The following is a 26,903-nucleotide window of genomic DNA, read 5'->3' as shown; positions in this document are numbered from 1 at the left end:
GGAGGCTGCTGTTGTAGCTGCACGTTAGTGTCACCGATTCCCCATCCCACGGGCTGGTGCCCGGCGCTGCCGTAACACGGACACCTGTGGGGGCGTCTGGGGGGGCGAGACGGAGACACGGGGCGTGAACAGAGAGAGACGGGGGGGAGACCTGGCCCAGAGCGGGGAAGGGATCCAGGGCAGGGGGTGAGGGGCAGGGCCTGGCCCATGTGGCTCCAGGGGCCAGAACAGGCAGGGTGGCAGGGGGATAAGGGGCAGGGGTCCCCCAGAAGGGGCTCAAGGCAATTGGGGGTCTGGCCCAGAGCAGGTGAGGGGTGGGACGGGGACTAGCCCATATGGGGCTGGGGGTCTGGGGCCGGTCGGGGGGCAGAGACTGTCCCAGAGTGGTCTGGGGACACAAGGCAGAGGGAGGGGCAGGGCCTGGCACAGAGGCGGCTGGACACCCAGGAAGGTGGGAGGGGACAGGGCCCAGCTCAGTGTGGAATGGGGCCCCGGGGCAGGTAGGGGGATGGGCAGTGGCCTGGAGGGGGCTGGGGGCCCAGGGCAGGTGTGGGGGGGACACAAACTGAATGTGTCGCTGCTGGGCCCAGCCATGGGAGCGATGCAGAGAAGCGGGGGCAACCCAGAGCCAGCAACACTGGGGTTGACCAAACCCAGTTATTAGGAGGGTGGGGATCATGAGGTGGGTGGGATGAAGCAGGGTGACAAGAAGGGGGCACATGGGGCTGCTCCAGGGGGCCGTGTGGGGATCATCAGGGGCTGCGAGGGAGGAGGCTCTCGCCAGCCCTCGCTGCTTACGCTGAACTTCGACCGATTCCCTCGCAGAGAGGCTCAGAGACCCCCAGCCGGGGCCGGAGACCCAGACCCCGCACGCGTAGCTCCCTCCGTCAGAGACGGCTGCCTTGTCAACACGTAAATCCTGCCCGGCGTCTGGCAGCCACACGTCCCCGCGGGACCAGACGTACCCGGCGACGGGCCGCAGGGCAGCAGCCTGGCAGCGCAGGGTAAAACTGTCGCCTTCCCTCAGCGCTGCCTTCCCTGCCAGCCACGAAACCTCAACCTTGGAGGTGACTGAGGGCAAGAGTCGGGTGAGAGTTTGTCAGAGAGGCCCCGGGACTGAACAAAGGGACAGGTCCCTCCCCATCCAGTCCCCTGCTCTCACCTACAGATCCACTCTCCTCCCAGAGTTGGGGAAAGAACCAAGGAGTCCAAGTACCGAGTCGCCCCCACGTTAACCCACTAGACTACCCAACCCCAGAACTGGAGATATAAACCAGGAATCCTGATTCCCTGCTCTAACCACTAGTTCACGTTCCATGTGTCAGGGATAGAACCCAGGCGTCCTGACTCCCAGCCCCCCCCTCTACCTATGCCATGTCTAGCAGCAGAGCTTACCTGTCCCTAGGGGCTGGGATTGGGCAGAGTCACACTCATCCCTGTATCCATCCACCTGGCATCTCAGCGCCGCTGCGGGGTCCAGCTCGGACGGGGATATTCGCAGCTCGGTCGCCCCAGCCCCGCCCCGGGTTTGCTCTGGGCTCGGCCGCACGGCATCTCGGTTGTCCCAGGAGGGGCGATGGGAGCAGTTGGCCCCCACGGAGCAGGTGAGGGAGGGTCCCGGTTCCAGTCGGCGCCCCAGGGAGGGCTGGCACGGATGGGCTGTGAGGAGAGGAGGGGTGAGGAGCCATTGAACCCTGCTGGGCCCTGGGGCTGGCACCTCCCAGGGGCCGCGGCCTGGCTGCAGAGCGGGGAGCAGCCCCCAGGGGGTGGGCGTGGCCCAGCCTGGGAGCTCGGCTGCCCGGGGCAATGAGGGCTCGGGGCAATGGGGGAGAGCAGCAAAATTTGGCCTGAGACACGGGGAGCACTGGTTCTCTCCGGGGGGGCGCAGCTGCCAGTGGGGGGCACCACACATCGGGCCTCAGACCAGAGCCCTAAGTGGGACTATTTTTAATTCTGTCCCGTGCCTGTTATTCAAGTGCCTGGCTTTGGTTTTTCCATTTTCATCCCCCTCCCAGCCACAAAAACCTTTGATCCCACAAATCCCGCAAGAGAGACAGATTCCCCCACGCTGCTAAAAACCAACCAACCAACCGACAGAAACCGGTGGGTGAAGACATGATCGATACCAACGGAATTCAGACCCAATTTTTACCACTAAAAGAAGAAACCAAATCTTGCTTGACCCAGGTACAAACACTCTGTAACTCCTGTTATCACAGAACGCATCTCTGACCTGACTTGTGCCGGTGAATTTCCCCAAGTTTGGAGCGAGGGAGAGAAACATGGAGAGGAAAGAGAAGCTCACTCAAAATATTTAGCAATTTCCCCACTAGGCGACTCTTGGTACATTTGTGAGATTTAGTGTTTTCCTACCAATTCCCACAGCCTGGGTTTTTGCCCACCCGAACCCACCCCCAACACAGCACATTTTACCCGCTCCCGCTGTTCTGCCGGGGGGTCCTGCAGGGTCCCAGTCCCACTATCGAGCTCCCCCCGAGAGCCCCTCATGCCTGCTGCATTATGCTGGCTGCAGGGTCAGTCTCAGCGGCTCTTCAGCACAGGCCAAGGTTAGACAGAGTGACGGGGACGTGGGTCTGACAACACAGCCCAGGAGTCTGACCCACAAGTCCCCTCTGCTCTAAACACTTCCCCCACCCTTCCCGTAGAGCTGGGGAGAGAACCCAGGAGTCCTGGCTCCCAGCTCTAACCACTTAGATTGCAGAGCAAGGCAGAAAGGAGGGGTGTGTTGTGTATGTGTGTGTGTGTGAGAGAGAGAGAGACCCGGGGCTGCTGGACAGAAGTTGGTTACCGGAGACACTGAGCCGCTGTCCTGGCTGACCCGTCCATGTGTCACTCTTGCCATCGCTTGCTGCGTAGAACCGGAAGCGGTAGGTGCCCCGATCGCTGGGGCGCAGCCCCGCCACCCGCAGGGAGCAGTTGTCCTGCTGGTCCCCCAGGTAGCGGACGCGCCCCTTGAAGGCAGCGTGGACACGAGCCTCGTCCGAGTGATACACGGTTTGATTCCCGTCCCGTGTCCAGATCACGGCACTGACCGTCCACCCTGCGGGGTAGATGAAGGAGCAGGGGATGGTCACGCAGGAGCCGGCCCATCTTTCAACAGGCCCTGGAGCGAGTGTCACACCCCACTCCTGGGCGTAGGCACCTGCCGGGGACAGAAATCGGGGATCAGACACGGCGCCCGGCCCCAGCGAGTTGGGGAACCCGCCCCGCAGGCTGGGCTGCCGCACAGATCCCGCCGAGAGAGGCCAGCATCAGCTCAGCCCCCAAACCAGGGGCTTTAAAACACAATGGGGGATGTTGTGTTGTGAGGCTGTCTGAGCCCCCCACTCTCTCCTGGTCTGGGGGTGACAATGAGCCTGGCGAGGGCTCTCCTGTGAATTGGGGAAGGGGATTTTGGAGATCCCCCTCCCCAACATCAGCCCATCCCGTGCCCAGCAATTAATCACCCCAGTCCTTGAATCACTCCAGGACCGCCAAGTTCTCCCATCAGTCCAGGGCAACCCCCTCCCCCACATCTGCCCAGCCACCCTCAGTCTAGTCCATCCTCTGCTTCCCATTAGTTCACCCCCTCAGTTCAGTCCCCTAAATCCCTGCTCAGTTCACCTCCCCTGGCCACCCCCTTCAGTCCAGCTCCCCTCAGTTCACCTCCCTACCCCCCTCAATTCAGCCCCCCATATCGCCCCTCAGTGCACCCCTCATCCCCTCTCAGTTCATGCCCCCCATAGCTGGGTGTTTGACCCTTGGGACAGAGGTCCTGACAGCAGGAGGAGCTGCACTGGCGAGGGGTCAGGTTGGGGTTGTCAAGTTTGGTTGTAAAAAGAACAGGAGTACTTGTGACACCTTAAAGACTAACAAATTTATTTTAGCATGAGCTTTTGTGGGCTACAGCTCACTTCTTCGGATGCATAGAATGGAACACACAGACAGGAGATATTTATACATACAGAGAACATGAAAAGGTGGAAGTATGCATAACAACAAGAAAAGTCTAATCAATTGAGATCAGCTATCATCAGCAGGAGGAAAAAAAACTTTTTGAAGCGATAATTAAGATGGCCCATAGAAGGTGTGAGGAGAACTTAACATGGGGAAATAGATCAATCAGTGTAATGACCCAACCATTCCCAGTCTCTGTTTAGGCCAGAGTTAAGTGTTCTCCCACTGGTTTTTGAATGTTATGATTCCTGATGTCTCTAACCTCTCTAACCACTCAGTGACAGACTTGAAGGTGGCAATTTTGCAACAAAAAAACTTCAAAAACAGACTCCAAAGAGAAACTGCTGAACTCGAATTAATATGCAAATTAGATACAATTATCTCCTGTCTGTGTGTTCCATTCTATGCATCCGAAGAAGTGAGCTGTAGCTCACGAAAGCTCATGCTAAAATAAATTTGTTAGTCTTTAAGGTGCCACAAGTACTCCTGTTCTTTTTGCGGATACAGACTAACATGGCTGCTACTCTGAAACCTGTCAAGTTTGGTTGTACAAATTCCTGGAGTTTTCATCACATGACAATCTTTAATTACAGATTAATCTTTAATTCCTGGACACTCCAGGACAATCCTGGAGGGTTGGCAATTGTAGGTCAGGTGCTTCCCATGCACAAGGAGCCGGGTGCAGACGCAGGCAGGGCCCAGCCGGGCCGGAGCTGGGTGGACAGGCAGGGCAGGGAGCAGAGCTCTCCAGGCCGGCCCAGGAAACGCCCCGACTCGCCGGGGCAGCGAGAAGCCCGGAGGCAGGACGTGGCGCAGGGAAAACGGCAGCCCGGGGGCCGAGAGCGGCTGAGGCCCTCGCTGCTCAGCCCAGGGTGGCCGGGGCTAGACCAGGCTGACTCTGCCCTGAGAACCAGGCGTGTTCTCCACCGGGGTGAAACCAGCAGTGAGGACCCGGCCGCTCGGGGTCAGGGTCAAGGCCAGATGCCCCCTAGGCTTGAACTGGAGCCGCTGGTGCGAGTGGCTGGGACTTCCCTGCGCTGGAACCCGGTTCTGAGCCCCCTCCTGGCAGTGTAGACGCACTCCCAGGGCTGGGAAACGGTCCCCACCGGCCCCCTGAGCGGCAGCGCGGCGCGTCTGTGTGAATTACTCACCGCTCAGAAGGCAAAAGGCAGCGACCAGCACCCAGGCCATCTCCGTCCAGCACAGAGCGCTCAGCCGGCCTGGGGGGGACAGGGGCCGGGAATGAGTCACCTGCAGCATTTCTGGGGGGCAGCTCGTCTGCGCCGGGCGATGGCGTCCGGCCGCGGGATCGGCTGCGTGACCAGGGATTTTACACCTAGAGCCCTTCGTAAAAGCATTTCCTAACCAGAAGGGAGTAAAGCCCAGAGATTGGCCCGATGGACCAATGACTGTGTGAAAGTAGAATGAATTATATTGTAAAAATAAGAATGGATTTGTTGGTGTCATTAGGCATAGCCCTAGGTAACACAGGAGGGTGGAAAAACACAGTGTTAATGAGGCCTTTCTGTGCCAGGCCTGAATGAGCCCAGGTTGGTGCTATGTTTGCCCAAACCACTTCCATGTTGGACTCTGATCGACCTCACAAGCCAGAATTAAGAATGGAATGTGTAACTGCTCCTTATCAGTGCAACACTGGCACCAGGAGATAATAAAGAGGCCTACTTATGTCTAACTGAGGAGGGCAGAATAAACAAATCAAATACCCTGAAACAAGCTAACAGCCTTGAAAAGTTACTAACGAGATGAATTGTTTGCTGTCAAGAATGATTTAACTTGCTTAGTGTAATTGCTAGCTATACAATGTGTCTACTATATAGGAGGGGAGTAGAGGTGGGGGAGAATAGTGGGCGGTAATAAGAATGTCTAGCTGAAATCAGGTATAAGAAGGGAGAAACAACTTGTATGTGTGTGCTTGATTTGAGACGTGTGTGTCTCCTCGCACCAGCTTTGAGATCTCAAATAAATTTTGCCTGCTTCTCCACCTTGGTGTGTTTATTGGAGCGAAGCACACCGGGCAACGAATCACTGTTTGCTGCCTCAGGCCTTTTGGGCCGGCAACAGTTTTGGCGTCCCTGGGTGGGCTCGAGGCAAAATTGTGCCTTGCCCAGACTCCTCCAATGGCCGGTGGATGACAGTCACAGCCGACGCCCAGCGCGCACCGGTGCTTTTACCGGGGGCCTCAGCAGAGACGCGTCAGACCGACCTTGGAAGGCACAATGGTGCAACGCACTCAGACAGTGGAGAAGCAGCTGCGGGTGACGGTGAGGAACCGGTCCTGTGGATAAGGTAGGAACAGTCCAGTGCTGTTAACCTTTTGTTTGCCTGAGGCTGGGGACGCCCAGCCATTGTAATTCCCACTAGACGATAGAGCGTCCTATAGTGGGTCAAGGAAAAGCTCGTGGTATGGGGCAGGAACAGAGTACAGGCAGGGCACGGTGTACGCCCCTAGAATGCATTCTAGCAAATTGGAAGGTATTTGGTTTGGATCCAATGACTAAGAGTAAACTAAAGAGGTTCTGTACAGTTGACTGGCCTCAATATCAGCTAGAGAGCCAGGAAAGGTGGCCACCAGAAGGATCACTTAATTACAACACGATCCTTCAATTACTCCTGTTTTGTCAGCGAACAGGTAGCTTCTGAAGCTGTTTGTATGGAGAGCTCTTGTAAAAATCCCCCATCATATGCCCCAGAGCTGCACTGGGAGGAGAACTGTCCCTGGGGATGTCTGTCTCTGTTGGGCTCACGCCATCTGAATTTATTGACTGTGCAGCAAGATAAGATGCATTGTGGTAATAGGAAATAATGGCCTTGGTGTGTGTGTGTATACCAGCGTGAGTGACTGTTACCGGAAGATGCCCAGAATACCCTGTGAAGCGAAAGCTCATGATCAGGACTACTCTAACGCAAGCCCGGTAACTAGTGGATCTTTAGGAGATCCGACCCACGGTGGGCTGACTCTGCCTGGCATCGTCCGGCGAGGAAGCTACCTGGGTCTAGGAGTGTGTGAACCTATCTTCCCTCCCCCCGTTTCTTTCCGTGTGGGCTACTGACAGTCTGATCATCTCACTGGACGCAATCAGAGTAAGCGGCGCCGTCTCCTAGAGACTAGCCTACGCTCTTTGCTGAAGGGAAGTGTAGGAGAGTCATGGTCATTCTCGTTAGTCTCTCCTGTGTGAGTGCCCTATAGGGAGAGATCCTTAGTTTATGAGCTGCTAGCGCAGACAGGGCACCCTCTGTGTGTGTGTGTGTGTGTGTAAGTGGAAAATGGGTAAGGGACAGTCTAAACATTCCACCTCACTCCATAAGGGTACCCCAGCATATTATATGTACGTACATTATGGTCCTAAAACCTGCAGGTATTTAGAGAATTGGAATCTTTACACGCGTGAAAATCCATCTAAACAATGCCCATTAGAAGGTACCTTCAATCTAGATAAGATCATATATCTCAGAGGAGCTTTTAATCACCAAAGAAAAGCCTCTGACACAGTGTGAGCAATTTGTCTAGGAATGGGTTAATTTGAAACTCAGCTAAGCCCAGAGATAAAGAGAGAGCTGAGAATCAACGCAGACTATGCTAAGTACAAAGAAAAAACTGCTTTTGGCCCCAGCTGGCCGTGGAAAAATATAGACAGAGGCAAACTACAAGGCGATATAAGTTACAGAACTGACATTGCATTTGCAAAGCTTAACTGTTCAGTGAGATTTAACGGTCTTTGCAACCCCAGAGCTGGTGTGGCTTGGTGACCTGAACTGGAATCTCTGAAAGAAACACTGCAGGAGATTCCAGGGTGTAAAAGAACAGCTCTCCCAAGAGTGGAAGCATGTTGGAAATTCTGGACAAGCTGTATACAGGATAATCTCCCGTCCACCTATTCCCCTTCTCTGAATGTTATATACAGACGTGGCCGGTCTGGATATGTGTGAGTATTAAAGTGGCTTAAGGCTTGGGGCATTTATATATTTTTTGAGAGATGTGGGAGCGTTCCCAATACTCTCCATTGTTGTTTTATTATTTTTAATGAAGCTTTAAAATTTGGTTATATGGTGTGTTTTATCCTCCCCCAACGTCCTGCAGTAGATAAATTGGTAACAGATTTGTCACAGTTTGGTGAGCAATTGAGAATGGGGGAGCCCTGTAGAATTTACACCATCTATCTGTTTTACCCTTGTTATTTTATGTTTCTTTTGTTTGGTACTGTTGGTGTTATATGTTGAGGATTGCATGATTAAAGGTGAGCCCACTCTCAGCTGCAGTAAGTCTGAGAACTGGAAAGGGGTTTAGCATTCCTCTCTCCACCCTGGTTGATCGGCAAGGGTGTCAAGTGGATCTACCCCCAGTTGTAGCAGGACTGGGCAATAGAGTAGTTGGAGAAAAGGAACAAATATGTACTTGATAACTAGAATTGAGCAATTAAGAGCATAGATCATGACCCAGGCAGCAACTCAAACCTGCGCCCAGGGCAAGTTGCAGGCCTTGAGACAGGATTTCCAGTTAGAAAAGGAAGCCCTGGCTAAGCAAGTACCAGTCCTTCAGGGACTTGCCAAAATTTAACCATTTGTGCTCAGCATACACCGTAATAGCAGTGTGTTTGCTACAAGAGGAAATTAAATAATTAAACACCAGTGGGCCATGTGTTTTGCCCAGGTGGCAAGCCTCACAAGGGAAGACTCGGGTAGTCTTGTGAGTAAAAATGTTTTAGGGAAAAGACCAGAAGGGTGGGGGCTAGTTGAGAAGCCCACCCTCCTAGTTAAAACTGGTAGTGGAGCAAATTGGTGCCCATGGAAGTTCATCTAGAAAAGAAGGATCGGGCCCAGGCGGACAGGTAACAGACAGAGAGATTGGAAAACAGGTTGGAAACTTTTGAGGGTCTAGTGGAAGAAAGGAGTAAATAGGTATAAACATGGGGATTTCAAATACCCAGGAGGATATTTGGAATGGTGATTTAAGTTGAGAAAAGTGGTTGTTGGAGAACAAGCGAGTGATTTAAGGCAGAGTGAAAAGTTAACTCCGTAGTTGCTGGAGGGAACAGCAGTTGAACTTTGTAAAAATGCTAAAGAGAAAAATTCTTGGTGTCTTTGAAATGTTTGTAAATAAATTCAGGCAAAGAAATTATTAGATTGCAATCATTTGGCTATGATCCATTTAGCTGAATTATCTAAAGAATGTATATAGTTCTATGTAATTGAAATCTTATTAGGTTCTAAAGGCACTATAAGTGGTGATATTTTCTTTCAGTGTTTAAAAGCAGGAGTTAAAAGTAAAAAGCAAGCCAGAAAGCATCTGCGATGATTGACTGCCCAGAAAGGGTAGACCTCTGTTTTTGTCTTTTAGATAATCAGAGAAAACTGATGCTAGCTGAACAGTGTGGAAGCAGGGAAATAATTAACAAGGATTTGAAGGGGATTTTAATGAATGTCAGTCAGTTAGCAAGAGTCAGGCCATACTGTAACCCTAATGACGTGAGACTTGTAGAAGCAAGCATAGTGCGAGGCAAGAGGACAAGAACTGTGTACAAAGTTATTACGACCTTGTAACTGATAACCAAATATGCAGGCTTGCTTTTCTTAGGAGTGAAACAAATAAGATAGCAGAATGGCTTATGTATAAACAAAATGTAGTGTTGCTCTTTATTGTCTGTATTATTGCTAGTTATTGTCTGTAACAAAAGTATAAAGTCTTGCTGTAATTGTTTACCAGCTGAGAGACCTGTCCAGGACTGGGGCGACCCTGTGTCCTATGGCACTCTCTCCCTCCATTGTAATTACTGGAGAAATAGAAAGTATTTGATTTTGCTGCACCCAAACAAAAAGCGAGAACTGAGTTTTTCTCCGACAATTTGGGGGCTCGTCCGGGATGGCAACGCCCACGGACCCACAGACGGCTACTACGGATCATCCCCCTTCGAACCCCATGGCGCCACATGAGAGGTATGAGACCTTTTGAAATCTCTATTGGGGTATCGGAGGAGGACTGTCCGTGGGGACGTCTGTCTCTGTTGGGCTCACGCCATCTGAACTTATTGACTGTGCAGCAGGATCAGATGCAGAGTGGTGTTGGGGAAAGGCCCCAACAAGGTTAGTTTATAGCAGTATAGGGAACTGCTGAGTTGGCCAACAAGGTAATGCATAGGTAAATGCATAAGGTAATGCATAGGTAAATGCATTAGGATGCACCGGTGCTGAGGGGTTTTTACTGCCTCAAGAGGGGTTGTCATACCGCCTCATGGTATTGGTCTGGACCAGGTAAAGATGCATCGTGGTTAAAAAAAAAAAATTAAAAAGAGATAAAAAGGTTAAAAAGGAAAAAAAAAAAGAGGCCTTGGTGTGTGTGTGTGTGTGTGTGTGTACACCAGTGTAAGTGGCTGTTACCGGAAGACGCCCAGAATACCCTGTGAAGCGAATGCTCATGATCAGGACTGCTCTAACGCAAGCCCGGTAACTAGTGGATCTTTAGGAGATCCGACCCATGGTGGGCTGACTCGGCCTGGCATAGTCCGGCGAGGAAGCTACCTGGGTCTAGGAGTGTGTGAACCCATCTTCCCTCCCCTTTCCTTTCCATGTGGGCTACTGACAGTCTGATCATCTCACTGGATGCAATCAGAGTAAGCGGCACCGTCTCCCAGAAACTAGCCGACGCTCTTTGCTGAAGGGAGGTGTAGGAGAGTCATGGTCATCCCCGTTAGTCTCTCCTGTGTGAGTGTCCTGTAGGGAGAGATCCTTAGTTTATGAGCCGCTAGCGTGGACAGGGCACCCTCTCTGTGTGTGTAAGTGGAAAATGGGTAAGGGACAGTCTAAACATTCCACCTCACCCCCCAAGGGTACCCCAGTATATTACATGTACATACATTATGGTCCTAAAACCTGCAGGTATTTAGAGAATTGGAATCTTCACATGCATGAAGATCCATCTAAACAATGCCCATTAGAAGGTACCTTCAATCTAGATAAGATCATATATCTCAGAGGAGCTTTTAATCACCAAAGAAGAGCCTCTGACACAGTGTGAGCAATTTGTCTAGGAACCGGTTAATTTGAAATTCAGCTTAGCCCAGAGATAAAGAAGAAGTTGTTTTGTGTTCAAGGTCAAGAACCAGCGCGGACTATGCTAAGTGCAAAGAAAAACTGCTTTCGGCCCCAGCTGGTTGTGGAAAATAGAGACAGAGGCAAACCAAAGGCAATACAAGTTACAGAACTGAAATTACATTTGCAAAGCTTAACTTTCCAGTGAGACATGTGTGAGTATTAAAGTGGCTTAAGGCTTGGAGCATTCATATTTTTCCTGAGTGAGGTGGGAGCATTCCCAACACTCTCCATTGTTGTTTTATTATTTTTAATGAAGCTTTAAAATTTGATTATATGGTGTGTTTTCTTCCCCCAACCACCTGCAGTGTCAGTCTGATCACCTGACATGAGGAATAAATTGGTAACAGGAATTTGTCACAGTTTGGTAAGCAATTATGAATGGGGGAGCCCTGCAGAATTTACATCATCTATCTATTTTACCCTTATTATTTTATGTTTGCTTTGTTTGGTACTGTTGGTGTTATGTGTTAAGAATTGCATGATTAAAGGTAAGCCTTAATAGAATAAGGAAACACTATCTTGTTCTGGTTCTGTTCTGTTTAACCAGTTACTGTTGTTTTTCTGCTCTGTTCATTTGGGCGTTAGGTGTGTGGGTGGAACTGAACTTCTCGTTCGTAATTCCTCAGAGTGGAAGCCATGTGTGCGATGAAGCTCTGAGGTTGTATTGAGATCCTTCTGTCCCGCCCCCTGTAACGGACAATGTAATAGAAGTAGAAAATCTAGCTTAGACTGTAATTTTCTCTGCTTTCTGTGTAATTTTCTTTTCTGTTTAAGTGTCAGCAGACAAATGGGTGGGTCTCTGGGTAGACCCCCTAAAGGGGTTTGGATTGTGTGTTAAGTAAATGGCCTTTACGCAATGACCATGTATTTTTGCCCAGGTGGCAAGCCTTACTAGGGAGGACTCGGGTAGCCTTGTAAGTAAAAATGTTTTAGGGAAAAGACCAGAAGGGTGGGGGCTAGTTGAGAAGCCCACCCTCCGAGCTAAACTGGTAGTGGAACAAGTTTGTGCCCATGGAAGTAACGATTCAGTGAGAAAAGCAGGATCGGGCCCAGGCGGGCAGACAACAGACAGAGAGATTGGAGAACAGGTTGGAAACTTTTGAGGGTGTAGTGGATGGAAGAAGTAAGTGAGTATAAGCATGAGGATTTCAAATACTAAGGAGGATATTTGAAATGGTGATTTGAATTGGTAAGTGGCTGTTGAAAGGCAAGCAAGTGATTTAAGGGAAAAGCAAGTGATTTTTAAGGGAAGGTGAAGAGTTGTTGCTGGAGGGAACAGCAGTTGAACTTTGTAAAAATGCCAAAGAGAAAAGTTTTTGGTGTCTTTGAAATGTTTGTAAATAAATTCAGGCAAAGAAAATATGGGGTAATTCCCCTGTTTTGCCTGAAATTAACAAGAGTATTTGTATATTTTAAGTAATGATTGACTGCCCAGAAGGGGTAGACTTCTGTTTTTGTCTTTCAGGTAATCAAAGAAAACTAATGCCAGCTGAACAGCATTCAACATACCATGCATTTACTGACAGAGTAAAATTATGTTTTGTGTTCTATGTTCTGTCTTGTGGTGTTTGTCTCATGGCCAGAATTGATGTGTTTAATATTTTTATGGGATGGTCTGATTTAAAATCAAGCGGAAGGGTTGGATTGAAATGCAGATACTGGTTCTGTTCAACTTAGAATACAAAGTGTTTGGATACATCAGAAAAATGTGATATACTAAAGTCTTATAGATTTTCTTAAGTAAGAGAAAGAAACTACATTGGCCAAATCTTTTAACTGAGAATTGTTGTTAAAATTTGCATACCAACAGTCTTTGGAAGCAAGGACATGAAAAGTTAACCCACTCCCCATATTGTACAAGGGATCCTTCTGGCTACCTCAGACTTTTAGCCAGAGGGCTGGGGATGGTGGGAAGCTATTGGACTGAGGTTATATTAAGTGAACTTCTCAAAGTGGGTGTGCTTGTCCTGGCTTGTTCTTCCAAAGTTCTGTAATAAGGTTATTTTAATGAAAGGGTATATGTGACATACATTGAATAATAAGACTAATGTACTGTATAACAGTAATGTTTATGTGTTCATGGTATAAAAGAAGGTGTATGAGTAAAGAGTAAAAGTTTCCTTTGTAGGTTAAAAAAACAAGCCATGAAGGGGGAAAAGAGAATAGCTAACATGCGCTGGCCCCAGTCAAGGACACCGCTCACGGCTAAGACTTGGCTGACTACCAAGGAAGGGGGGGGAATGGTTGCTGCAGTTACACGAGATTGGTGTGCAGCGGGCAGCCCACCCTCCTCCTTGGGGACCTTTTGTAAATATTCAGATTGATTTTATTTCAGTGTCTAAATGTTGTGGTTATGGATATGTATTAGTTTTAGTTGATGTATTTACCAATTGGGTTGAAGCTTTTCCCTGCAGGAAAGCAGATGTCAGGACTGTTGTGAAATTTTGCTTAAAGATTTTGTACCATGTTTTGGCATCCCTGTGAGTATCAACAGTGATCGTAGAACTCATTTTACTGGACAGATTGTAAAGGAGTTATGTGCAGCTCACTGCCCTCACCACCCCCAGTCTGCTGGGACAGTGGAACGCCAGATCGGGATTTAAAAAAATAAATAAACTGGCCAAGATTTGTGCTGAGACAAACTTAAAGTGGCCAGATGCCCTTCCTTTGGCACTGATGAGTATGAGAGCCATTCCCAATCGAATGACTGGACTCAGCCCTCATGAAATTTTTGACAGGATGCCCAATGCGACTACCAGCTGCACCCCCACTAACCCTAGCTCAGATGGACATTCCTTTGATGGATAACATAATGCTTAAGTATTGTCAGGCACTAATGAAATGTGTTAAGTCTTTTTATACACAGGTGAAGGAAGCATTACCAAAGGATCCTGTGCAACCTTGCCACTCGTTGGAACCAGGAGACTGGGTCTACATAAAGATCCATCAACGAAAGACTGCTTTGGCTCCATGCTGGAAAGGCCCTTAAGTCCTGCTGACTACCAAAGACTGACTGCCTGGACCCATGACTCTCACTGCAAAAAGACCCCTCCACCTCAGGAGAATTTTCCTACTGATGATTAGCCTATTCTTTCTTCTAGTTCTACTGTGTTTCTGGACAGCAGGGAAAAAGGACAAGGCGACGTGCTTGTAACCTCTCCCTTGTCCACTGACATCTACTGTGCCTTTAAACTTTTCTAGACGACGCAAAACCATTACAGGATGTCCTGGTAATCTCCCCTGTAGAATGCTGAACCACGACTGCTTCGGGAAAGAAAATGGAACACTCACTCCACTGAAATTGCCAAAGTCCAGGAATTCCTGCCTAAAAGGAGATTAAGAACTGACCCTGGTGAAGAAACAAAGAATTATACACTGGCAGGAAAAATTTTGTGGGACCCACGCTTGGGAATGTGGTATTGATTGGATTTTGGGGTTTATTCTACAGGCTGTGCCCTGTGTTCTGGATAAATCCTTCAGTATGTATTGCCCTCCCTAATTGGATTTTAAATGACATTGCCCTTATCCAGTTTTCAAATCACTTCTACATACCCAGATTGCTCACAAGTGGCTGCCATTAGATTAGCACAACAGAGGGCCTGGGTTATTTCCTCTGGAAAGAAAGAGAATTGAGCAGATCCCTGTGGGCTAGGGCCAATATCTTAAAAGCCAAGAACATGATAAGAAATTGGGCCAACTAGAAAAGGCCACTAGCCTTATTTTTGAAGCTCAGCTATCTTAAGTACAGGCTGAAGTTGGTGAGTTACATGTCATTTCCACCCTTAGTTCTATGACCCAGAAGTTACTGACAGAGATGGTATTGAATATCACTGAGGCTGGGAAGGCATTGCAGTGGGATCTAGCATGTTTAGAAATTCAGAATTTCCTGAATGACCAGCTGCTGGCCATTCCGAGTGATCTTGAGCACCAGACTTGGCCCACTGCCCTTACAGACTATCAGGAACCATCTGATCTGTGGTCATGGAGACATACTTGGACACTTTCTGGATGGAAGTGTGGACATTCACAGTGCTCCTTCCAAGCATATGGACCGGTTAGGGTGGGTGTGGGCTCCCACATACCGAATCCTGCTGGGTCCATGGGGAGGATGCATGTGGGACTGTAATTATTTACCGAGACATCTGGGAAATTAGACCACCTGGTATACCTACCTGATTTATAGACAGTACCCCTAAAATAACACCTGACATTTTGGATAAGAATAGAGAGTCAATGGACATTTTGGCCGTTAGAACCACCACAGCTCAGCGTATCTATAAACTGAAGCCAGGGGAAGTTGTCACTGTTTATGACAATATTTGCTGAGAGGGTGGAGGTCAAGGAACTACCCTGATGGGAGACCCACTTTTTCAAGCTAATGATAGCTGTGTGTACGTTAAAGCCATCACATTGCAAGATATACATATTGGTCTTACCACTGCTGCAGGCAATTATATCATTTACTGGCCTGCAGATAGAATGCAGATAGAATGTTGCAAGTAGCTCTTAGATTTCAGGTATATTTTAATTGGACCAGAGTAGTGCCTGATCGGTTTCAAATTTTGCTTTCATTGTTACCAGAGGTTTAAAGAATCTCTGAATTGCAAGGGCAAATTCACATGCTTCAGAATATATATCAAGCTGAAAAGAATGCCTTTCATACAGCTAATAGAGTGTTTACTTTATGTACTAAGTATGATGTCTTGTGCTTTGTACCCAAAATTGTACAACCCCTAAGGTTGAAACATCTGATGTAGAATCTGAAATCCACGAATTAATGCAAATAGAGATTTGAAATTATTTGTTGTACTAGAAGTACAGAAGGGGGGAGTGTGGAAGCAGGGAAATAATTAACAAGGATTTGAAGGGGATTTTAATGCATGTCAGTCAGTTAGCAAGAGTCAGGCCATACTGTAACCCTAATGACGTGAGACTTGTAGAAGCAAGCATAGTGCGAGGCAAGAGGACAAGAACTGTGTACAAAGTTATTACGACCTTGTAACTTATAACCAAATATGCAGGCTTGCTTTTCTTAGGAGTGAGACAAATAAGATAGCAGAATGGCTTATGTATAAACAAAATGTAGTTGTTGCTCTTTATTGTCTGTATTATTGCTAGTTATTGTCTGTAACAAAAGTATAAAGGCTTGCTGTAATTGTTTACCAACTGAGAGACCTGTCCAGGATTGGGGCGACCCTGTGTCCTATGGCACTCTCTCCCTCCATTGTAATTACTGGAGAAATAGAAAGTATTTGATTTTGCTGCACCCAAACAAAAAGCAAGAACTGAGTTTTTCTCCGACAACAGCATTCAACATACCATGCATTTGATGGCACAGTAAAAATTATGTTTTGTGTTCTATGTTCTGTCTTGTGGTGTTTGTCTCATGGCCAGAATTGTTTTGTTTAATATTTTTATGGGATGGTCTGGTTTGGAATCAGGCGAAAGGGTTGGATTGGAATGCAGATACTTGTTTTGTTCAACCTGGAATACAAAGTGTTTGGATAAATTAGGAAAAATGTGATACACTAAAGTCTAATACATTTCCTTAAGTAAGAGGAAGAGAAACTTTATTGGCCAAATCTTTTAATTGAAAATTGTTAGTAAAACTTGCATACCAACAGTCTTTGGAAGCAAGGACACTCCCCATATTGTACATGGAATCCTTCTGGCTATCTCAGATTTCTAGCCAGAGGGCTGGGGATGGTGGGAAACTATTGGACTAGAGGTTGTATGAAATAAACTCAAAGTGGGTGTGCTTGTCCTAGCTTGTTGTCCCAAAGCTCTGAAAAAAGATATTTTAGTAAAAGGATATATGTGGCAAACTTTAAATAATAAGACTAATGTACTGTATAAAGGCAATGTATATGTGTTGTGATGGAGCAAGGCCGGATGGCTACAGGAAAGTACTGAGGAGCAGGTATGTTAGCTCCAGGCTAAGCAAATCCCTAGTACCATGGGAACCAAAATGGCAGTTGCTCCAGGCTAATCAAGGCACCTGGGGCCAATTAAGAACTTTCTAGAAGGCACCGGAGAGAGCTACATTGATTGGAGCACCTGCAGCCAGTCAGAACAGGCTAATCAAGGCACCTGGGGCCAATTAAGAACTTTCTAGAAGGCACCGGAGAGAGCTACATTGATTGGAGCACCTGCAGCCAATCAGGACAGGCTAATCAAGGCACCTGGTATAAAAAGGGGAGCTCACTCCAGTCTACGGAGGAGGAGCCAGAGGAAAGAAGTGTGCATGAGGAGCTGGGAGCCAGAGACACAAGGAACTAAGAACTGAGAGGGGGTACTACTGGAGGATTGAGGAAAACACCATACAATCAAGCAGCATCAGACACCAGGAGGATCCGGTGGTGAGGATAAAGAAGGTGTTTGAAGGAGGCTATGGGGAAGTAGCCCAGGGAGCTGTAGCGGTCAAGCAGCGGTTACACGTAGCACTATAGAGACTGCTGCAATTCACAGGGCCCTGGGCTGGAACCCGGAGTAGAGTGTGGGCCCAGGTTTCCCCCCTAGCCCCGCTACTCCTAATCCAACATAGGAGTAGTTGATCCAGACTATGGGTTTCATCCAAGGGGAAAACCACTAAGGGGAAGAAATCCGCCAATAAGCGCAGGACCTACTAGAGGAGAGGAGGAACTTTGCCACAGTGTTCATTGTTTAAAAAAAGATGTATAAGTGAAAACTAAGTTTCCTTTGTAGGTTAAAAGAAGCCAAAAAGAGAAAAAGGAAGAAGAATGAGTTAACTGAGGAAAAATAGCTAACATGCTCAGTTTAAGGATAGGGCATTGGCCCCATTCAAGGACACTGCTCTCAGCTAAGACTTAGCTAACAACCAAGAAAAGGGGGGCTTGAATGTGCCCACACCACTTTAAAGTCTGCAAATCGCTGACAGGCACTAATGAAATGTGTTAGGTTTCTTTTTTTCACAGGTAAAGACGCACTACACAAAGACCCTAGAAGCCCTGCCACTCCTTGGAACCAGGAAACTGGATCAATGTACAGGTCCACCAGCGAAAGACTGCTTTGGCTCCACGCTGGAAAGACCCTTATTAAATCCTGCTGACCACCAACACCATTGTGAAGTGCCAGAATCCAGGATTTCCTGACCAAAAAGGACATTAAGAACTGACCCTGGTGAAGAAACAAAGAATTATACATTGGCAGGAAGAAATTTGTGGAACCCCTGTTTGGGAATGCGGTATTGATTGGATTTTGGGGTTTATTCTACAGGCTGCACCCTGTGGTTCAGATAATCCTTCAGCATGTATTGCTCACAAGGGGGTGCCATTAGATTAGCACAACAGAGAGCCTAGGTTATTTCCTCTGCAAGAAGAGGGAATTGACCAGATCCCTGTGGACTCAGGCCAATAATGCAGCAGCCATTTGAAATATTCTTAAGCCGAGAACATGATAAAAAATTGGGCCAACTAGAAAAGGCCACTAGCCTTATTTTTAAAGCTCAGCTATCCCAAGTACAGGCTGGAGTTGGTGAGTTACATGTCATTTCCACCCTTAGTTCTATGACCCAGAAGTTGCTGACAGAGATGGTATTGAATATCACTGAGACTGGGAAGGTATTGCAGTGGGATCTGGTATGTTTAGATGGATCTTGAGCACCAGACTTGGCCCACTGCCCTTACAGACGCATCAGGAACCATCTGATCTGTGGTCATGATGACATACTTGGACACTTTCTGGATGGAAGTGTGGACATTCACAGTGCTCCTTCCAAGCATATGGACTGGTTAGGGTGGGTGTGGGCTCCCACATACCGAATCCTGCCAGGTCCATGGGAAGGATGAATGTGGTACTGAATACCCCCTCATTAATAACCCCAGCTCCCTAGAGCTTAATTGTTTTTTTTGTCTTCAAAGTATGAGAACACTCAGCCAAAAGTTTGAGTATTCTCAAAGGGGGGAATTGTTGGTGTCATTAGGCATAGCCCTAGGTAACACAGGAGGATGGAAAACCACAGTGTTAATGAGGCCTTTCTGTGCCAGGCCTGAATGAGCCCAGGTTGGTGCTATGTTTGCCCAAACCACTTCCATGTTGGACTCTGATCGACCTCACAAGCCAGAATTAAGAATGGAATGTGTAACTGCTCCTTATCAGTGCAACACTGGCACCAGGAGATAATAAAGAGGCCTACTTATGTCTAACTGAGGAGGGCAGAATAAACAAATCAAATACCCTGAAACAAGCTAACAGCCTTGAAAAGTTACTAACGAGATGAATTGTTTGCTGTCAAGAATGATTTAACTTGCTTAGTGTAATTGCTAGCTATACAATGTGTCTACTATATAGGAGGGGAGTAGAGGTGGGGGAGAATAGTGGGCGGTAATAAGAATGTCTAGCTGAAATCAGGTATAAGAAGGGAGAAACAACTTGTATGTGTGTGCTTGATTTGAGACGTGTGTGTCTCCTCGCACCAGCTTTGAGATCTCAAATAAATTTTGCCTGCTTCTCCACCTTGGTGTGTTTATTGGAGCGAAGCACACCGGGCAACGAATCACTGTTTGCTGCCTCAGGCCTTTTGGGCCGGCAACAGATTAAAGAAATGTTGTATGTACCTTTAAGCAGAAATAAGAAATGTTGAAATACAGGTGCCAGGAAAAGAAACATTAGGCATAAACAATGGTGCTAATGGCTAAACATTAATAGAAGATGGGTAATAGTTAGTAAGGAAATAAGACATGCATGCCTAGCCCAGGTAAACTTATCTGATTCTGCCTCCTTTGTTATCTTGTTAAGTTCTCACCCTTTATCTGTATAAATAAGATAGTTTGTGTCTTGCATGGTGCTCACATTATCTGGGTGTTATTAGCAGAGCGCTGTGCTAATAAAACAGAGTGGTCTGACAAACTGAGTCCTGAGTCTAACTTTGACAATTTGGAGGTTCCACCGAGATGGCAACTGTCTTCACTGGGGCTGTGTGATTCCTGACCATTTTTGTAGGATGACCGTGGCAGCCGGCACCGGGGCATTTGGCCCGAGCGGTCCTCCACCAGAACGGAAAGGCGCACAACCACAGTGAAGTCTGCACCATTGAACCTGTTGGTTCCCACTCTGTTCTGGTAGGGATCCCGGGATCTGACATCAGGAATCTGGTCAGGTAATTATTTCTGTGTTTTGTCCGGACTGAGGACTGTCCTGTCTCTGTGTCTATCCGTCTTCCTGTGGAGTGTTTGAGTCTGGGTGCCATCTCCGTCCTGGGATCGGCCGACCAAGGGGTTCCTGTCCCTGTGGTCTGAGTGAGTGGAATCTGCACAATTGCAGCCGCACCGCACTTTGGGTAAAACCCTGGGTGTGAAAGCAAGGGCGATTGAGGCAGTAGCCTGTGGGCTCCTTTTGTGTGTTGCACCGGGCATTGCTCTGACGAACCTGAATTTCCTTCTTGTGCGATTGGTGTGTGAAGTCCTCCTGTATGGGTAACCAGACGTCTAAGTCTGGACAGTTCCCTAAACGAACGCCGGCTCATGTATGTATTTAGGATGGGTCCAGACTCCTGTAAGAAGGGTCTGGACTCCTGTAAATTTCTGGAAAAATGGTCTAGGCTAACTCAGGGGGATCCCAAAACTCAGGGGCCACTGTTAAAATCTTGGAACAAGACCGAGTGGACGTCTTAAAGAACAAACTCGGCCAACCTAAAACTAAATTGGCTAAAGAAGAGGTTAATTGTTTCATTCAGTGGTGGGAAGAGGCAAATCGTAGCTGGACAAAATCAAAACTCGCCTCTCTCAAATATTCAAATAATAAGTTGAAAGCTTTATTAAAAGCCTCCTCTCCCACCACCAGACCGAGCGCTCCCCTTTACCCCATTCTCAAAAACCCACCCCGGATCGATCCAAACCCCTTAATACTCCCATCTCATTGTAAAAAGGACAACAAGCCCCTTGTTCTGTTCCCCTTTGTTGTCTGCCTCAAAAACTGATTCTTTAGTGTTCCACTACCAATTCAGCAAAGAGGGTGGGCTCCTCAACTAGCCCCCACCCTTTCTGGTCCCTTTTCCTTAAACATTTCTTTCAAAATTGTGAAGTGACCCCAATATCACTCACAAACGGTTCATTGGAAAAAAGCAGGATCGGGCCCAGAAAAGCAGGCAAGCAACAGATAAAGAAACTGAAAAACAGGTTGGAAGCCCTAAGGGCATAATGTCAGGAGTAAGAAAAGCAGTAAGTGCAGGCATGAACCCCTGGAACAATACTTAAAATGGTGAAATCTGAGGTGATAAAGGTGTTATTTTGGGAGATAAACAAGTGATTTATGGAAAGAGAGTGAAAAGTTAACTCTACAAAGGCTGGAGAGAATTAAGCAATTAAACTTTGTGAAAATGTTAAAAAGGACCATGTTAAAGAGAGAATTCTTGGTTTCTTTGCAGCCATTCTGAAGGGAAAATGGGCCCTTTTCCAGAAGAATGCCTGTAAATAATCCAAATATATATACAGCTATGTAAAAACAAAGCAGTATAAAGGAATGTTAAGGAAAAGAAAATGTGTATGTATCTATTTGTCTGTGAAAATATGTAAAGTTCTAAAAATCTAAACCAGCACATCTGGTTTGTAAAACTCCTGTTTTGTAGGTGTAAGATAAATTGGTTTTGTTTTTGTTTTTAATGCCACTAAAAATTAATTTGACTCTTAATTCAAAGTTGCAAAACTGACAGACCTTTTTGCAAGACACAGGTAATTAGTGTTGTTTGGCTTTGGGATTTAGCATTTAACCCTTAAGGGGTTACTTGATTCTTTATAAAATTTAAAATGTTTTTTAAATAAAAACCAAGTCATGGCTGCAATAGGGCAGTCAAAATCAGGAGAATAGGGAGAGATTCTGGAGCCTTTTTGTTTGGTTGGTTGGTTGTTGTTTTTTTGTAACAATAGCAGATAAGAGCTGTAGTGAAAGAATAAAAAAAAATTAACAGTGCCCCTCTGAAGCAACAGCAGAGGTGAGGTGCACAAAACAAAAAGAAGCAAAGTTAAAAACACTGAGCCTTAAAATGGCTCTGTGTAATCAGACTGTCACTTTTGATAAGGGTACATGAAAACTCTGTAAGAAAAAAAAACAGTTACATCGTATGTAACAATTGATATGGCTAATGTTTAAAAAAAAAGAAGTTGTAGTATAGAAGGAATGTGCTTTTTCCCTAGGACATGTGCAGTGTATATTGTAAAAGGGGTAAAAGAAATACAAATGAAATATGCTACTGAATTAAAATCCTATTAGGGCTCCAAAAAGAGCCGCAATAGACTGTTTTCTTTTTCAGATCTCTGTGTGTTTTGTAAGCAGGAGTTGAAAGTGGAAAGAAATCAAAACTCTGGTGGAAGCTGATTGTGTCCCTTTTAAGACAGAGTCTCTGAGCTCTGCTGATGGCTTTGAATCCAAAAGCCAAGCCTGTGTTGATGCAAATTACCTAACTGATAAAGGAAGGTGAAAACTGCCAGCACAAAAGAAATTGCCTAAATAAAAGACATGGTATAACAAGATCCCTTTAAGAGATTTGATGCTAAATGTTGCTGTTAATATTAAACATTGAAATAAATTTAATGTTAAGTACCCCTGTAACAACGTATAGTGTGTATGATTTTTGGAAAAATCCTTGAAGGTAATATGGTAATGATGCTTCTCAGCTATTACCTGTGAATAAACTTAAAGCTTAACACAGCAGGAAAAACATTACAAACTTGGTCTGCTATATAAGAAGAAAAACTTGAGGTACACCATCTCATGAATTTAATAACTAAACAGTGGAATAATTTCCCCATAACCCTTAAAGTAGAAGCCATTAAAACCTAGCCTGCCTATATAAAAAAAAAACACACACACAGGAAAATATGGGGGTAATTCCTCTGTTTTGCCTGCAATCAGCAAGGGTATTTGTAAAAGAAAGGAATCTTTTAAGCAACAATCAATGCCACCCTGAAAGGGGTAGAAAAATGTTATTTTTATCTTTCAGAAAATCAGAAAAAGCTAATACCAGCTACAGAACAGCCTATTACAAAAACAAATAAGTTAAAAAAAAATACTGCAATTGCTATGGAATGTACTAAAATGCAGATATTTAGAACATAAGATGTTTTGGGTAATATCAGAGAATATTAAGGTTTTAATACATATGTTAAAGCAAAGAAAAAGATAATTGTTTAATACCTATCAATATAACTGGATGCAGTATGTCTCCAGTACGGTAAGACAAAATTTGTTAAGTGAAGAAATTGTTGTTAAAATTGCACACCAACAGGCTCTGGAAGCAAAGGTATGGAAAGTTAGCCCACTCCACAGATTGCACCTGGGATCCTTCTGGCTACCCCAGATCTCAAGCCAGTGGGCTGGGGAGGAAGGGAAACTATTGGACACTAGAGGTTGTACCAAGTGGACTCCTCAAAAGTGGGTATGCTTATCCATGCCTGTTGCTCCAAAGCCCTGTAGTAAAGACATCTCACTAGGATCCTATATGTGGGATAAAATTAATAATTAGACCAAAGTATTGTATAACGGGCAATGTGTGTGTTAATTCTTGGAAAGAAGTGTTTTAAAAGGATAAAAGTGTTAGCAACCCACCAGTAGACAAATGTACACGTAATGTAAGTACTGTGTTTACCAATAATCACATTTACTATTTGCCACAACTAAAAAGTCTCAGCTTACTGTAAGCACTGATTTAGCTGAGTTCTCTATCAATCTTGGCATTGAATGGCAAACAGTTACCCATTATCTGTTTAAAAAGGTAAAAAGGGAACATAGTTCCTAAAAACAAACAAACAAAACATTTTGTTTTGTGGGAAACAGAACCATTCATATTATCTGGATGGTCTCCCACAACTACTGGCATACTAATGTTACTACCCCTAATTGTTTTTGGTTTTAAATTGTATGTGTTTAATTGAAATGTTTAAAATATGCTGGTGGATAAAACAAATGTAAGCAAAGCTAGAGCCATAGGCCCAAATCACCTCCCAGTATTTTACTACATAAGAAGTGACACTGGCGATTGATAATCTTAGTGTCAAAAGGGGGATATGTAGGAGCTGGACTTTATAATGTATAATTTGATTTCATCCTGCCAGCCACCCTTTTTGAATAGCAGAAAGAAATGACCCTGTGGGACTATAAGATTCTGTTTTCCCATATGCATTACAAATTGGGCCCTCTCTAACTCTTTGTTTTAAGATTTAGGTAGTAAGAGACAGGATTCTCTATTGTGTCTATGTTAAGTAAATTAGAGAAACATTGAAGGCCTGGGTCTCAATGTAAATTGTCTTGGTTATTAATTGTAAAACTTAGGCATTGCAAATTAAACCTTGCTTTTTGCTCCATATAAAATACTACTGTTTGTATTCTCAATCTGTTTGTGTGAATGAGGAATGAATGCATCAGGAAAAGATAAGGTGTGAAGGCCATTGTTATAGCCAGAGTCAAGGAAAGAAGCAAAAAGACTTAAAGATTATCAAAGAATCATCAGGCACTGCTTACTACCCAGACGGCTGTTAAACTGTCTGGCATCCGCAGCATGAATACATGCTTTGCCGTGTAAGAATGCACCACCCCCAGCGAACCAATCATCACCTCAGGACCAGCCTGCAGTACCTTACAATCTACGTTCTCGTAAGGGTTGCCAGAAGCAGACGACTACCTAAAGCAAGGCCCAAGAAAAAGCAGTAGTGAGCCTAGCGCCTGCTGCCTGGTGGACATAAAACTGTGACTACAGTTCCCTCAGTTGAGGTTGTCAGAACCAGAAGGGCCCTGCCTCCAACATGCGCCTCTGGTGGTGCCTGTTCCTCGGCTGTTGGTGTCTGTAGGTCTGGGGAGTCCACAATGACAATTCTTTTATCCAGCAGCAAGTGTGGATAGCTCAGACCCTTAATATTTCTAAATGCTGGGTCTGCAGCCACATCCCAGCCCACTCTCAAACTGATGTTCCTGTCCTGGCTATCCCACTCAATTCCCCAGACCTCACTGGAGGACCTGGTCCGTTTAATACAATATGGAACAGTAATGACACCTGGGAAGAGACTATTGGCAGTTCCTTTAACTCACTTGGGGGAGTAATACACCAGGCAAAAAGGCTCCTGAGGTTAAAAGAAGTAGTTAAAATAATGGCAAATAAAACTGAAGAAAGTTTGAGCCCTGGCCAAAGAAACAGGGGCGATCCGACAGGTGTCCCTCCAAAACCATCAGGCATTGTACATAGTGCTGGCGGCCAAAGGAGGGACCTGTGCTCTCATTGGAAAACAATGTTGTGTGTTTATACCTGACGATACCAATGAGGTAATAGATCACGCTAGCCACTTAGAACAAATCGCATATCTTCCCCATGCAGAGCCAAGTTCTTTATGGAAATGGCTAAGTAACCTGTTCAATTTCTCCGGCATAGGAAACTGGTTGTTTCAGGGAGCCCTGACTATCCTGTTTGGAATCCTAATAATTTTTGTATGTTTTCAGTTAGTCTCCTGTTGTACCCAAAATTGTGTAAGGCATGCCACTCAGGTGACTGCCCCAGAACAGAGTGCTAATATGATGATTTTGAATATTGCTGATGAACAAAGAGATAAAGAACGGTTAATACGTGGAACCCAGTAAAATTTTGGTCATGGCGTGAGCTTGACCAAAAGGAGGGATTGTGAAAGTAGAATGAATTATATTGTAAAAAAGAATGGTTCCGATGTGGAGCTGACATGTGCAGGGAGATTCAGTGAGGTGGAACGGAACAAACCATTTTGAGGGGCGGCAGGGACCCCAGGGGGGCATCCTGACCCCTTGGGATAGAGCCAGGTGGGGGAAGGGTATCACAGGCCCAAGGGGCAGGGTCGGGGTTCGGTGTCTCAGCTGGGAACAGCAAAGCCCCAGAAGCAGAGATCAGCCCTGACTGCCAGGGGAGAACCCCCTACAGAGCCCCCCAGCCCTCCTGCAGCTCCGCACCCCCCAGCGCTTCCTCGGCTGCTTCCTCTCCGATAGCTGGATTGTTTATCAGGTCCCGTCTCTGTGTGTATCTGTGACCACAGCCTGGGCAGAGCCAGTGTCTGATGTTACCCAACCGCTCTGAGAACATCTCTCTGGGTAATGGGGCAAATGGCCAGCGAGGGTCTGAGGGCCTGGGTGTGTCTGAAAATAAATTTCCCTTTGCAGAGCTGGGACAGAACCCAGGAGTCCTGGCTCCCAACCCCCAGTTCTACCCCAAACACCAGGCTCCCTCTCTGAACAGTTGATCAGTCTAGCGTGGTCTCCCCTATAGGATCTCAGACACCTTCACAGCCTGCCCAGTTGTTGATCTGTTCAACCAGGAGTGAAATGCAGCCTGCTCTGGGGTGGGGCACAGCACCTGTTTAACAGTGCAGGGTACTGCTGTCCTGCCATGTTCAGTCCCCATATCTTACACCGTGAGCTCGTTGGGCAGAGACTGGCTCTCACGCCGGGTTTGGGAAGCCCCCAGTGTATTTTCAATGCTACCCGCAAATACAGTGTGAGAGTGTGGCCCAGTGGCTAGAGCAGAGCAGTGGGACACAGAGCCCTGGGTTCTACTCCTAGATCTGTCATAGACCCACCATACAATAGCAGGTCAGTCACTGCTCCACCCTGTGCCTCAGTTTCCTGTCCCAACTATTGTCTATTTTAATTGTAATTTCTATGGGGCAGGGACTGTCTCTGTCTGTGACTGGATAGTGCCTGGCATGACAGGGCCCCGATCTCAGCTGGGGCCCCTCCCATAAGAAACTCTCACCGTTGAATCTCCTTTCAGTGATTTAGAGATGAGAAGAATCATACTCCCCCATCTGGCTTTTTGCCCCAAAACAAGAGAAGTGGCTCTTACCTGGGCCCTGGGCCTGAGTTAACGTCTGGGA

The 26,903-nt window shown here is 46.5% G+C and overlaps 1 protein-coding gene across 1 annotated transcript; it reads right to left on the bottom strand.

The window, feature by feature from the left end:
- Positions 1–2,518: 2,518 nt before the first annotated feature.
- On the bottom strand, positions 2,519–26,890 carry LOC120390551 (sialic acid-binding Ig-like lectin 12). The gene is made up of 4 exons (XM_039513281.1): positions 26,873–26,890; positions 5,109–5,177; positions 2,810–3,163; positions 2,519–2,550 (listed from the first exon to the last, which is right to left on the bottom strand). The coding sequence occupies exons 2-4, from the start codon at positions 5,146–5,148 to the stop codon at positions 2,519–2,521; spliced, it is 426 nt and encodes a 141-aa protein (XP_039369215.1). The 5' UTR covers positions 5,149–5,177; positions 26,873–26,890.
- Between the last annotated feature and the right edge of the window lie 13 nt (positions 26,891–26,903).

Source organism: Mauremys reevesii, linkage group 24 (assembly GCF_016161935.1).
Source record: "Mauremys reevesii isolate NIE-2019 linkage group 24, ASM1616193v1, whole genome shotgun sequence".
NCBI lineage: Eukaryota > Metazoa > Chordata > Testudines > Geoemydidae > Mauremys > Mauremys reevesii.
This window is presented reverse-complemented; position numbering and strand designations above follow the sequence as displayed.